The sequence below is a fragment of the Apodemus sylvaticus genome, chromosome 7, assembly GCF_947179515.1.
Source record: "Apodemus sylvaticus chromosome 7, mApoSyl1.1, whole genome shotgun sequence".
NCBI classification, from domain to species: Eukaryota; Metazoa; Chordata; class Mammalia; order Rodentia; family Muridae; genus Apodemus; species Apodemus sylvaticus.
In genome coordinates this window covers 39897882-39913438 of record NC_067478.1, presented here as the reverse complement: position 1 = coordinate 39913438, position 15557 = coordinate 39897882, and the positions used below count along the sequence as shown (strand labels likewise).

The 15557-nt window shown below is 39.8% G+C and overlaps 1 protein-coding gene across 1 annotated transcript in view; it reads left to right on the top strand.

The window, feature by feature from the left end:
* The first annotated feature begins 11268 nt into the window (after positions 1-11268).
* Positions 11269-15557, top strand: part of LOC127689690 (tripartite motif-containing protein 43C-like) — a 32059-nt gene continuing 27770 nt past the window's right edge. Inside the window, exons 1-2 of the mRNA XM_052189338.1 lie at positions 11269-11358; positions 13055-13089. Of these exons, the coding sequence (XP_052045298.1) occupies positions 11269-11358; positions 13055-13089 (125 nt within the window). The remainder of the gene's footprint in view (positions 11359-13054; positions 13090-15557) is intronic.

Sequence of the window (15557 nt, the reverse complement as noted above, 5' to 3'; positions counted from 1 at the left end):
TATCAATCACTTGAAGACCAGAGAGTTGGTCTTCTAAGACCAAGAAACAATATGAATTAAAACTTATGCTAGATTTTATCTAGTACAAACTCTCAAGGATAATCTCTCAAGGATCAGATAATCCAGTGTACCCAATGGAATATGGTTTATAGAATGGAAGCGGTGAACATGAGAAATAAGGACTATGAAAATGACTCTCTTCTGCAGTACATCTGGGTACTCCAGAATGCTAGAAACCAAATGAGGCTCACAACAACCAAGAAGGTGATTATTCAAGTACAATCAACTATGTGGCATTTAACCTCCAGTGGTTTCATGTTCCACTCCCCAGTTCAGTACACAGACTACAAAGGGACAATCATATATCAGAGAAAGGACAACCTTAGAAATTGCTATGTTAGAGCAGAACCAAGGTGGGGTTACTGCATAGCTGTTCTCTGGAGCAGATATTATTTTTTGAATGGACCAATAAATCTACATAATTTCTGTCCTTGGATGAGAAAATTTTCCAAAGTAATCTGCTGCTGAAAGCATAGACTGACCATGTTTTTCTGGGGGTTTCCCCAGTGGCAAACATTTCACAGAATGAAATCACAATGAAATGAATGTTGTGGAGCGGATCTATACACTTCCCACATTCTTTTGACAATATAAAAGCCATACTCATCGTGTGGTAGTGGCCCACACCTGTAATCCCAGCACTGTGGGAGGCAGAGGGAGGTGGATTCCTGAGTTCTAGGCTAACCTGGTCTACAGAGTGAGTTCCAGGACAGCCAGGGCTATACAGAGAAACCCTGTCTCAAAAAAACCAAATCCAAAAAACAACAACCAACAAAACACACTTGGGAAGGACAATTTACACACACACATACACACACACACACATACACACACACACACACACACACACACACACACACACACACACACACACAGTATTCTGAGTACAACCAAGACATGAAGCTTTGTCATGTTTGTTTCCCATTGACATTGAAGCTCTGTTTAGATAGGAACATAGAGCTTAGAATTCTATGCCCTCTGGTGTATTGAAGCTGTAAGACCCCCCAAAACCGAGGGTGCCCCAGCACCCCGCGCCTCGGAAGGCGACACCCAAATCACTCGCGAGAAATGGTCTCGATGCAATAACATGAGGATTTCTTTATTCCAGAATTCTGGGTTCCACAGCCATACACCGCGCAGAGGTAGAGGACCGTGGACCCCGAGTGCCGAATTGCCGACAGCTTTTGTAAGTTTACAACAAAGCCTGCGAATCATAAACCAATCATTTCTTAGCATAGAGAGCCCTCAAAGTGCGAGCCAATCGATTTGTACCACTCCATAGTTTTTAGGCCAATCAGTTTAAATTATTGGAGCCTGCACTCAGTGGACCAATTAGTTTCCTATTTTCTTGGATGTCTATAGCTGCATGAACTCCTGGATAGGAGTAATGGCGTAAGCAGTTTACAGAAGCAAAATAAACTTAGCTCATTTCCAGTTACCTTGTGGGGCCAGGATCACCTATTCAAGACCTTTCTGCCTAGCTCTTAAAGAGCAGACTCTGGACTGTGACCTTTTACCTAGTTTCTAACAAAGAGCACAAAGATCAGGCTCTGGAATGTGAAGTGTTTGGGGCTCCTTAGAAGGCTGGAGTTAGGCTGTATTTTCTATTCTTTCAAAGCTACCTTCCAACAGAGCAACAGAGTCCCAGAACAAAGATAAGGATAACTGTTGGTTCTATGCAGTTAAACTTATTACAATCATTAACTCACTACTACACAGAAAACTCTGGACACACTGTGTGAAAGAGAATAATTACTCTAAACAACCCATTCAGAAAGTCACTGAGAAAGTAAGATTTAAAACAACAATTAGCTTCAAAGTAGACAAAACCATTCATTTCATAGTAATGTCTGGTTAAGAAAAACCATAAATATATTTGAAAACAGGAAATATGGCCATATGCAGAAATGTGCTAATAAAACTCCAACTTTTTAAATGATTGTTTTGAAAGGGCATCATCATAACACCCATCCTATTTTAGTGTGAAAGTTAACATTTGTGTGTTTAATTTGGAGAACCTGTAAAGTGTAGGAGCATGGAATGGGAGAATTAATTGCTAGAAAGAAATTCAAGGGGGCAGGTAATATGGGTTGATGACAGAAAGGGAGGTCTGAGCGGGAGAGGAATGGTCAGGTAGGACAGAGGAGTGATGTAAGACTCCAAAGGAAGACCGACCCCCACACACACTCAATAAGACCACACAAACCAGAATCTCTGCAATCTGCAAGAGGTTTATTGTTCCAATGTACACTGGGTTCCCTCAGCACGCAGGCAAGAGGACCCCGAGCTCACAAAGCACAACCTTTTTTAGAACATTTTGGCGGGGAGTTCAGCAGTCTCCTGAGTTGGACAGCTATGATTGGTTACCCTGAGCAACATTTAAAATTATTGGTCAACTCAAATGAGGAGGCTGTCTCTGCCATTTGGCCTTGTTCTGCCTACCTTGAGGTATTTGTGGTATTTTCTGGCATTGTATTTTTGTTGAGTCACTTCCCTCTCTGGCCTCATCCTAGGCAGGGTGGTTCTATTTAGGCCTTATCCTCCCCCAGGCATTCCTGGGCAGAATGCAAAGTTCCTATTTAGCTTTGAGCCCCCATTCTGGGTCGCAGGGAGCTGGCCTGCTGTTTCTGACAGGGTTTTCACAAGTGACAGCACCAAGGATGCGTGAAAAGGTTAATATAAAAATATATGTTTAAATGTACACACAAATGTTCATACAAAATAGCATAATTTTGAATTACTCTATCCAGGGAATAGAGTATCTCAGAAGCCATGGTTTGCCATATAAGCAACCAAGTGCTAAGAGCTGGAGAGACGGCTCAGACCATAAGGACAGTTGTTGCTTTTGCAGGGAAGCTTGGTTTGATTCCAAGAATCTAGATGGTGGCTCATGTTCATCTGTAACTTTAGATCTGACCTGTCCTCTGACATCTAAGCATACTCACAGTTGGTACTGAGACCTGCAAGGCCTGTGACTTCATATAGGCGACAATTAGAACAGTGTAACTATAGGCCTGTTGCCAAGGTAACAGCCGCCATATACCCAGAATTCAATGGCCCACCTTTACCTGTAATTTACATCAACACCCATATATAATGGGTTAGCCCTTCTCTGCTCTCCCTCTTTCTTTTCCTTCCTTCTTCCTGCCCGGTACATCTTTCCCCATCTTAAAGCCCCATGTGGAACTGGTTAGCTTGGTGTATCTCATTGTGGCCCACATCTCCACCGCATCCCCGCAGCCCACGTGGCAGGCAGACAGGTGACCTGTGCTGCGGTGTAGGCAGACAACCTGCGTGGAAAAAAACCAACACTCACAAGGTGCATACACATCAACATATTTAGCAAAGGATTTATACACAAGAAAATTAAGGCTAAAATAAATTTGAAGCCCCATGTCTGTGAGTACACGTGTATGTGGCATGTAAGTTTGCTCATTAGCTTGTGGTGTATCCATGCCTTTGTGTGAGGACCTGCTGTGCCCATTTTCATGGAGGCCACAAGAGAGCATCCACTATTCTGCTACGTTGTTCACTTCTCTGATTTCTTCCCTTCAGCAGGGTCTCTCACTGAAGCTCAAGGTAGGCTGGCAGACATTAAGTCAGAGCTGTGTTCTCGTCCCTACCATAGATAGTGCTATGGTTATAAGCACACACACATATATGTCTGGTCTTTCTATGTGTGTCCTATTGATTCAGACTCAGGTACTATCGCTTCTGTATATTTATTTATTTATTTATTTATTTATTTATTTATTTATTTATTTTTGTTTTTTGTTTTTTGGAGACAGGGTTTCTCTGTGTATCCCTGGCTGTCCTGGAACTCACTCTGTAGACCAGGCTGGCCTAGAACTCAGAAATCCTCTGCCTCCCAGAGGGCTGGGATTACAGGCATTCACCACCACTGCCAGGCTCAATATAATATCCTTGAAATCAGGATCAAGCTACATTTCAATTCCTAGTGCACTCCCTTTTGTTTTTTTGTTTTTTGTGTCTGTTTTTGTTTTCAACCTGTGTTTCTTAGTATAGCCCTGGCTGTCCTTGAACTCACTCTGTAGACCAGGCTGACCTTGAACTCAGAAATCCACCTGATTCTGCCTTCAAAATGCTGGGAATAAAGGCGTGTGCCACCACTGGCCAGCTGGTGCGCCTTTAGTACTTGAATAATACATTTTATATTTTTCTTTCAAAGCTTGCTATAATTGTTCAAAACACTCTTCATGAGAATTAAAGAGAGAACAAAGTCTATTCTGGGTATTTTTGAGACTTCCTTTGTCTTTTTGTTTGTTTGTTTGGTTTTGGTTTTTGTTTGTTTTGTTTTGTTTTGTTTTCGAGACAAGATTTCTCTATATAGTCCTGGCTTTCCTGGAACTAACTCTGTAGACCAGGCTGGTCTCAAACTCAGAAATCCTCTTGCCTCTGCCTCTCAAGTGCTGGGATTAAAAGCCTGTGCCACCACTGCCCTTTGAGACTTCCTTTGTCAGTTCAATTAATCTGAGTCTCTTCAACCTACCCTCAGGCAGACTCTTAAAACTAGGACAAAAAAAAAAAAAACCATAGGTCAAAATGCAGGCACATTTTTCACTAAAAGCACAAGAGCAGTCTCTAGGCCTCATTCTGACATTCTTCTCCCACAGTTCAAATCAGCCTCAGCACCAAAGTCTCCCATATTCCTACTAGACCAAACTTCAAGCACTTCACTGCTTTCCACATCCAAAGATGCCAAATCAACATCCTCCAAACAAAAACATGGAAAAGCCTATCACAGTAATACCCTAGGCCCCAGTACCAACTTCTGTATACATCAGGGTTCTCTAGAGAAATTTCTTAGAAAATAATTTCTTATAAAAATAATTTCTTAGAAAAATCTCTATATATTAAAGGAATTTGTTGTCTACAGTGCATCAAACCCAAAAATGGGCAGCTCTAAATGGGAAGCCCCACTTCATGAGAAAAATTTATTTTCAGTGATAAAAAAGAAGTGCCTAGGAATCAACAGTCTATTCCCTTGGGTATGTCTATGAGGGCCTTTCAGAGAACAAGAGGGAAGAGCCATCCTGTGAGCATCCATCCAACAGATTAGGCACACAGGAATAAAAGAAAGGAGTGAGTGAGGGCAGGTATTCTGCTTCTCTGCTTTTTGGCAGCTGAGGTGAAGACCTTAGCTCTGACACCTAGACAAAGAATTAGCCTGTATCAGGGATAAGCTTTCTAACTGATCACCCAATACAAAGTGCTCAGCCCTTGTGATGACTGTTCTTGGTAGTAATTTGACTACATCTGGAATTAAGTATAACTCAAGGGGCTAGAATTTTTCTTGTGAGGATTTTTTCCCCTCTTGACTGGATCATTTGAGGAGCAAAAAAACTACCCAAACCATGACATTTTGAGCTTTGAGAATCTACCTAAAATCCTAGCCAAAGCTATAGTAGCCACTTCTATGAAGAACCTGTAAGAAAGGAAGGGAGAGGAAAAACTATGGAATTTTATTTTAACTAAGATCATATTAAAAAATAAACCATCCAGACACAAAGCAAGCAAAAGACTGACTGAGATGTGGAAGGTTCCTAGTTATTTCACATCTACAACATTAACACACAACTGTTTAGTTAATGTGAACTCAACAGATTGGGAGCCAGGCATCTTTGAAGTCTACTGTCACTGTAATGGCTAGATTTATGTGTCAACTTGACACAGGCTGGAGTTATCAGAGAGAAAGGAGCTTCAGTTGGGGAAGTGCCTCCATGAGATCCAGCTGTGGGGCATTTTCTCAATTAGTGATCAAGTGGGGAGGGTCCCTTGTGGGTGGTACCACCTTTGGGCTGGTGCTCTTGGATTCTATAAGAGAGCAGACTGAGCAAGCCAGGGGAAGCAAGCCAGTAAGAAACATCCTTCCATGGCCTCTGCATCAGCTCCTGCTTCCTGACCTGCTTGAGTTCCAGTCCTGACTTCCTTTAGTGATGAACTGCAATGTGGAAGTGTAAGCTCAATAAACCCTTTCCTCCCCCAACTTGCTTCTTGGTCATGATGTTTGTGCAGGAATAGAAACCCTGACTAAGACAGTTACTATACACAGTCAAAAGTAAATAGAGGGAGATTCATGCATTTTCCCTTTTAGAACAGAAAGTCGAGTCAGTAAAGGGGGTAGACTTGGAAGAAGTAGCAGTTGAGATCAATATGAACAAAAGAAGTTGTAAAAATCCTCCAAAGAACTAAAAAGATGTTCATGTTGATATTTGCTAGAATGAGAGATTAATTATGCCACCATTGATGACAATTAAAGTATCAAAGTATAAGCACATTGCACAAAATGTAGTTACAGTAAAACAGTGTAGTAAAATTACTAATTTTTTTCTTTAGAAAATTTCTCACTGCACATTCTAGGAAAGCCTTTAACTAAAAATCCTCCTGGTTCAGCATTCTAATTCTGTGAACTCTGGGTAAAGGTGTGAGCTACCACACCCAGCTAAACAGTGATTAAGGAAATCACTTGGGGGAGATTAGCTTGTGGAGATTGGCCAAAGTATTAGTTCAATCTTCCATCCATTTAGATAATCCCACTTAGAGAAGCTCACCCATTGGAAGCATTAGTAAAAGCGACCATGGGCGGAAGTGGGAGTGGCCTTTAGAGACTCTAAGCACAGTCCTATGGCCCACCAGATTTATTCTACTTCAGATCAGACCACAGCATGTTTCCAACCTTCAGGTCCAGACACTGCTAGACCCCTGTGCTCTGAGGATCTGATCTCAGAACTGAGCTAGTATTGTATTGCTACCAAGCATTGCTGAGCACAGGGATAATTGCTTGTGTAAGTATACAATTTACAAGAGAAAATTCCTTCATAGTCCCTGTTTTAACTAAATAGAAACAGGTGTTTGCTTAGAAGTTATACTTTGCTATTTAGAAAAACCTGATTCAGTTTGCCTTTGGATTTCTTTCTTGGGATATAATGTGGGTTAAGGTTATAAATAATTTTAAATTTATCATTATGCACATTTTACTTGATCTGATGTATTGAAAGATAGTTTAATGATACTTTTCAATTTTGTGCTTTGTCTAAATTTTAAATATTTCAAGAGCATTTTATGCTTAATAAATGCCCTGAATGGTTTAAGGACATTGGAATTTAAAGATATCTAGGAAAGTATAGAAGTAAAACTCAATTTTCAGCAAAAGAATTTTCATTGTTCTTCTGTTATAAATTACAGGAGGAGTCGGGTGTTGGTGGTGCACAACGTTAATCCCAGCTCTTGGGAGGCAGGCAGATTTGAGTTCAAGGCCAGCCTGGTCTACAGAGTGAGTTCCAGGACAGTCAGGACTATACAGAGAAACCCTGTCTTGAAAAAACCAAATCCAAAAATACCCCCCAAAATAAAATAAAATAAATTACAGGAGGGAAGATCTCACAGTATAAATGGGTACTTAAGTGGACGACCATGGTAGAATTGGCTATTCCTGCTAGAGTTGGGTATGTTAGATTGGAAGATTACACGTAATTAAAGTAGAGAAAACTAACCACCCTCTTACTCATAAGAGTACATTCTGGTTAAAATCTGATGCAATTTTTCATTTCTGTGTTTTATCTGGGCTATCTCTGTGTTCTTGTTTTGTAGTGAAATATCTAATGTACAAATTTTATTTGTACATGCCAAAGGAAAACATGACCATTAGCTAAATTAAGGAAGGCAGCATTAAAGTCACAGTGTTTTTGCTAATCTAATTGTTGATAATATTAGTATTAGAATTTGAAAAACACAGACCCACCAGCTAAAGCCATTTGATTCCATCTGTGTCCAACTGCAGAAGCTTAATTATTTTGACAAAATTTGCCTCAATCACACTGAGATTCTTTCTTTCCTTTTCTTTTCTTTTCTCTTTTCTTTCTTTACTTTTCCTTCTTTTCTTTTCTTTTTTCTTTTTTTGGTTTTTTGAGACAGGGTTTCTCTGTGTAGACCAGGCTGGCCTTGAATTCAGAAATCTACCTTTCTCTGTGTTGCAAGTGCTGGGATTTATGGCATGCACCACTGCTGGACCTGAGATTATTTCTACATGTAAAAGTTAAAAGAGATGGGAAATGCATACCTGTTGGTTAGATAACCAAGTCTCACATAGACATGATAGCTTCATTTATACCTCAAGATTTCTTCCAACCAACTCAAGGCAGGAGTTGGTTTTGGGGGGGTAAATAAGTGTCTACAAAGAATTGCCCCTGGGCTGGAAAGATGGCTCAGCAGTTAAGAGCACTGACTGATCTTCCAGAAGTCCTGAGTTCAATTGCCAGCAACCACAACCATCTGTAATGGGGATCCGATGCCATCTTCAGGTGTGTCTGAAGACAGTGACAGTGTACTAACATATATAAAATATAAATAAATCTTTAAAAAAAAAGAATTCCCAGTGTGTTCAACTTGAGGGGAGCAGGTTTGCTGTAGAAATCATGTGATAATATTTGTGATAGGCTATTGGATTAGATTCATTCAGTTGTGAAGAGGCACACTAAATGCTGGTGAGATCGTTCCTCCAGCCCATGGGTTGAGGGCTCCAATGAAGAAAAAGGGGGAAGGGGAGCTGAGGAGCAAGCTTTCCTTTGCTCTTTGCTTCCTGATTTTGGAAGTCATGTGAGAACCTAGCTACCTTGAGCTCCTGCAACCATTTCTTCCTCACCATGATATCCTTGAAATAGGAGACAGAATAAATTCTTACTTTAGGTATTTTGTAGCAGAAAGAAGAGAAGTGAGTGATATTTCCCATGAAGATTCAAGGGATGGGGAACTGGAATCTGAATAAGAAAATAAAAGTCAGATACCAAACAAAAGTATTTAGTAGAGAAGGCATGAAGTAGTGCGTATTTTATTAAATAGACAACAAATGAAGGAGCTGTTTACTCACATGCCTGCAGTGAAAGGCCGGCCTATGGAGCAGAAGGACTTGGATCACTCCTCAGTATGGTATTTTTCTCTATAGCATTGGAGAGGAATATCTCTAGCCTTTAAAAACATACCAGTGTGGGCTGAAGTCTTCAGGAAGAATGCAGATGTTAGATCTAGAATGGTGTCACATCAAACAATGTGTAGGGAAAAGTTCTTGGGCAAACAAAATAAGTCTGTATTACCATAATCAGAGTTTAATCACAAGTTTAATCAAATTTTGTCTAGTCTCTTGCTCCTCTCTGGTTCAATAATAATAATTCTGTTTTTTCCCTCAGAAAAATGGAGTCAGACATTTTGCAAACCCCCCAGGAAACACTTACCTGCTGCATTTGCCAGGGCATCTTTATGGATCCAGTCTTCTTAAGGTGTGGCTATACCTTCTGCAAGGCCTGTCTCATCCTTTCTTCAGAAGACGTTGGAATCCCTGACCTCTGCCCTATATGTAGGCAACCCTCCAATGGGACATTCAGAAATAACATCACTATCTGTTACCTGGTATCTGCTGTGAGAAAAAACAGGTTCATGAAGTATTTGATTTCTGAGGAGCATGAGTGCATGACCCACAAGGAAAGAAAGACAAAATTCTGTGGGGAGAGCAGGGCCTTCCTCTGTCAATTGTGTTCTGACCCCGAGGATCACAGAGGTCACACACACTGCACTATTGAAGTGCATGTTTGTATGCAAATGGCAAGTGATGTCTCTGGGGAAAAAAGTATGAGAGCTTGAGAGAGTGAGGCTTAGCAGAGCACAGGGAGAGGCTTGTCCTGATTCTGAGCAATCCACTGTCCTCCAAATCTTGGTACTTTTTAAACAAGGAATAAGGAATGACTATAAAATATAAACAATCCTTGAGAGGTGCATAAGTATAAATCTCATTTCTAGTTTCATGTTTCATTATGTTCAGGTCATTAAAAAGTATAACCATTGTAAATTTACATCTTTAAAAACTGCTTTAAAAACTGACATGAGACTAAAATCCCAAAAGTACATTGGAATGAGGTGGTTAGAAGCATTTGGGAATCCCAATCAGATGCTAATTATCCAGACAATCATCAATTACAGTCCCATCACTTTACTTGAGCTCAGGATGGTTGTATTCTGTAATTCTATGATCTGAAATCTAAAGTTCCATAGTTATTAAAATAAAACAGAAATAGCGCTGTAATCTGTCTTCTACCCTTTCTGAAGTAATTGTGTTCAGTGCTAGAGTTTGTCATCAGGTAACTCATTATTTGTGTAAGAATGATATTTATATACTTATTGACTTATTTATTTCGTTATTAGAGCTGAAACTTGAACAGAAAATGGCATCTTTATTGAATAAGATCCAAGAACAGCAGGAGAACATAATGGCACAGAAGAGAACAATCTTTGAGTGGTTGGTGGGTATGAGAGTGATGTGTAAGGCGACCAGATGCAGATATCTTGCAAAGTCGGTATTCGAAATTTGAGGATCATACATGGGACGTGATGCTAGGAAATTCTTTTATGTTAATGTTAAATTCTTAAAGGCAAAATCCAATTTTGAACACAGAGAGAAAGGCCTGACCATATGGCAGAAAAGTTTGATATTAATGGGTGATTTTCTGAGTGTTTAGCAGAGTATATCAGACTCTATGACTCCACTTGGAATTTCAGTTATTATGTATGTGCAAAGTTGCATTTTTTTCTTTTCCTTTCTCTTTGTTTTCTTTTTTGTTTTTTTGAGACAGGGTTTTTCTGTGTAGCCCTGGAAGTCCTGGAACTTACTCTGTAAACCAGGCTGGCCTCACACTCAGAAATCTGCCTGCTTTTGCCTCCCAAGTGCTGGAATTAAAGGCATGTGCCACCACTGCCCAGGGCAAAGTTTCATTTTTGAGTGAACATTTTATCAATCAAAATCTTTCATTCCAGATATCTCAGAATCTCACTTAATAGAAGAAACTGGGAAGGGAAAAGGATGGGTTTGTTTGCTTCCACTATTAATAATGAAGAAATGTATAAAATCAAATGATTTACATTTTCTGAAAAGTGGGACAGTAAATCAGCATGTGCAGCACCCTGATTGTTTCCTGTAGGTGAATTTAAACCTAGAAGAACTCAGTGGAGAGGATCAAATACTCTCTAGATATGATCTAGGATGTCCCTTTTCCTTTAGGACTTTGTGACCCTACAGGAGGAAATGATCAGGACAGAGTATAGCAAACTATATCCACCCCTTGATGAAAAGAGAATCAATATATGGCGTGTATGAAAAATCAAAGCAACACTATTTTAGAGGAGTTCAAGAAACGTGAAAACATGAGGGTACATAAGAGGAGTCAACTAATAGAAATGTGTCAGGAGCTGATAGCCATGTACCAGAAGTCATATGAGGTGTTGCTGCTGCAGGTAAGCATGGAAGAGGGCTTCAAACACCTTTATTATCTGAGGCCCACACCTATGACTGTTACATCTGAGATCCCTTTCTATATCCCCTGTACTTATTATCAGGTTTTAAGAAAAATATGGAGAGATAATTTCTGTAATATCCTAAAAAGAGCAAGCTTGTTGACATTGTGTCAGCAGATTCCATACAGAATATCTCATTTTTTTGTAATTGTAGCTTGAGTCTTTGAAACCCCAAATTAAGTGATACTTATGACAAAACACTCCATTTTACCTCTTCTTGCATGCTAGTACAGTTTTAAAGTAGTCTACCATAAGTTTGTTCTGTTTGAATGCTGTGTTTTTGAGATTTCTTTAGGAGGTGGGGGATTTGATATATGTTCTTCTTTATTGGTGCACAATGGCCTCGGATTCACAGGATTCCTGAGACCTAAACCCAAAATTCTAGAGTTACAGATATGAGGCACCATGTAGGGCTTAGGCTTCAGTTTTGAAGTACCCTTAATGAAAGTATCCTATGTTTTGTGTACAAGGTCAAAGAAAGTCCTCGTTGCAGACAGCTGCTTGTTACACAGCAGTATATAACTCCTACCCATATGCTTCTCATATTCTCACAGCCTGATTTCATTAAGAATTCATTCTATTGTGCTAATCCATGTCATTGGCATTGCACTGGGACGTGAAAATACATTTGCAGGATGAATCTGTGTAGTGATGACTGGCAATTATCTTTATATATAAAACTGTATGGACTGGAGAGATAGTCCAGTGGTTAAGAACACTGACTGCTTCCAGCACTCCTGAGTTCAATGCCCAGCAGCCACATGGTGGCTCACAACCATCTGTAATGGGATCTGATGCCCTCTTCTGGTGTGTCTGTAGGGAGCAAGAGTGCACTCATATCAAGAGTGCATTCATAAAATGAATAAATAAATCTCTAAAAAAATTTATGTATATATATAACAACGTTGTGGGCTGTTCCTTCAGATATCTAAGCTTCTCTTGTTTTGTTTTCAGGATTTGGATGACTTGTTCAAAAGGTGAGTTTAATCCTCAGTGTAAGCCAGGATACCCTGAACTATGTTACAAAGTTGAACAAGTTCTCTTAGCAATGTACAAATACACTTTATATAGAAAATATGTAGTTGTTTATGGATGATGGGTTTGGGATTGTGTTCATGGATATGATGCCTGTTTGGAGTTACCAGAGAGTGTCTTTTCTTTTTCTCTATGAATGAAGCAGTGTATGTAATAGTCTTGAACTAAAATTTGTCATTTTCAAATCCTAATCATTGAGGCCCATGGGCTGTACTTTCCTGATAGTAGAAGAAAGGGGCTGGAAGCATAGGGAAGAGGTTGGTAACAGGAAGGGCTTGAGAAAGAGCATCTAAGAGGAAGCCACCCTGTCTCCTGACCATGGGGTTTCTTTATTATCAGAAAATTTTCTGTATGAAAAATGTTCAGGTGTTTCCTTTTATTAATTTGATTTGTTAGGAATACCTATGTGAGTACACATGTGTGCAGGACACAGGAGCACTCTCAGGAGTCTGTCCTTTCCTTACACCATGGGTTCCTGAGATTGAACTTCAGTTGTCAGGTTGTGGGACAAGGGTTTTAATACTTAGCACTGAATGAAGATTTCTCCTCATCACTGGGGTGATATCTGTAGCACATTCCTATCAATGTCTTCTCCTTGCAGGACGGAGTTAGTGCAGCCAAGCCTGATGACACAGGGTATGAAACCAAAACTCAGTGCCCAACCCAATACTGGGTTGACTGAAAGGTTTGAGTACTTCCAAGGTGAGTGTCAGCACTGATATAATGACCAGAGGTGCCCTTCAACAGTCAGATTACCTTTTACAATGAATATTTTAATTCCCTAAAATATATGTCTAGTTAAGCCACATTATAATCATATTTAGTCAAACAGTTATTTTACAAACAAAGATTAATGAATACCAATTTAATGATGTACATTGTTCAGGCTGAAAATTGTAGTATCATTTGTTCGTTTAGACACAGAGAATCATTAATTCGGGACAGTTTAACATATATTAAGTGATTAAAATATTTGTATGTTTTCTATTAAATATTTTAGCAATTGATTATTTTATTTTGGAGGCATTATTTCACTTTGTAACCCTGGCTATCCTGGGACTAGCTCTGTAAACCAGGCTGGGCTCAGACTCACAGAGATCCAAAGTCATATATCACAGGCAATAAAAATAAAACAAGTTGATAAGACATGGGGCAGTCTGAATCATACTGAGAGATCAAAATATGGATTGTAACATCACAGGAAAAGAATATCAGAGGAACCAGGGTTTAGTTAAATGCAGACACTTGCTACTAGGGAACAATTTCTAATGCATACAAATCTGCATAGTGGGATGAAAATCAAAACCATAAGATGAAAGCAATCATGACCTAGGACTTAGGAATAACATTTGATGGAGACTCAGGGGAACAGCCTTCAGGGGGTCCTCAATGCATTGCACACAGCTTGTTTGCCCAGTGTAACCAAAGCCCCTGATAGAACTGTGCAGTTCTGTGCTATGGCTTCGACCTCTGCAGCTTCTCCAGATTTTCAAAAAAGTTTTCATTATGTGCTCATTCTGTTTCTTTGGGGAAATTGTTGACTTTGATTTATCTGGGCTATAGCTACCCTTCCAGTCTTAGACTTTCTATTTTTAAAACCCAGGAAATTTTTAGGGACCTCTCTCTCACACCTGACAAATGTAAATATTTGTTTTAACTAAAATTTCTTTCTTTTTTTATGTTGGTTTTGTTTTTTGTTTGTTTGTTTGTTTGTTTTCTTTCTGTTTTTTTTTTTTGTTTTTTTTGTTTTTTTTTTTTTTTTTTGAGACAGGGTTTCTCTCTGTGTGGTCCTGGCTGTCCCGGAACTCACTATGTAGACCAGGCTGGCCTCGAACTCAGAAATCTGCTGCCTCTGCCTCCCAAGTGCGGGGAATAAAGGAGTGTGCCACCACTGCCTGGCTTAACTAAAATTTTGTCTCTTCCTACAGTGAAATTTTTCTTTCAAAATTTAATCTTATACAACTGCCTCCCAAGTGTAGTTTTTGATGTCAGAAGATTCACCTCTAGATCTGGCAATGAAAATCCATTTCTGGCAGTACCTGGATGCTATCGTGCTTCCTGGGGAGCAGAGAGCTTCACCACTGGAAAACATTACTGGGAGCTGGTTTTGAAGAACCATGAGCAATGGGCTGTAGGGGTCTGTGACAATGTCTGGTTAAAGAAGAGAAACTATGAGATTGGATCTGTAGGTGCATTTCTTCTTGTGTGTTTGAAGGAGGGTGATCAATACAGCCTCCTCACTACCTGCCCAACATTTCATCACCACTATATAGAGAAACCAGTTGGCTGGGTTGGCATGTTCCTTGATTGTGAGGATAGATGTTTGAGTTTCCTGGATGTAGCCAAGAGTTCCCTCATATACAGCTACTGCCTGGAACTTTCCATTGCACTGTCAGGCCTTACTACTGTACTGCCTACATATGATCATAGGAAGCTATATCTAGTATGCTAGTGCTTTTCTATGGTAATGTGTCCTCTCTTTATTGTGGTTAAATATTATGATGGTTTGTATATGCTTGGCCTAGAGAGTGGCACTATTAGAAGGTGTGGCCCTGTTGGAATATGTGTGTCACTGTGGTTATGGCCTTTAAGACCTTCATCGTAGCTGACTGGAAGCCAGTCTTCCACTAGCAGCCTTCAGATGAAGATGTAGAATCCTCAGCTCTCCCAGGACAGCCAGGGCTACACAGAAAAAACTCTGTCTCGATAAACCACCACCACCACCACCAACAACAACAAAAGAATCCTCAGTTCTGCCTTCACCCTGCCCACCTAGATGTCGTCATGCTCCCACTTTGATGATAATGGATTGAATCTCTGAACCTGTAAGCCAGCCCCAATTAAATATTGTCCTGTTTAAGACTTGCCTTGGTCATGGGGTCTGTTGACAACAGTAAAACCCTAAGACAAAATTATAATGATAATAAATATAAAAGATGGGTGACTGCTTGCTTCATATCTGTAGTCCACATGTTCCTCCCAGAACACTTACTTTCACAGTGGTTACTGCTTTTCATTTGTTTTTACATATTTGTAAGAATTGCTCATTAGAATCAAGAATCTACTGTAGAATTGGAACTTTTAAGTGTGCTCAGGATACAAAG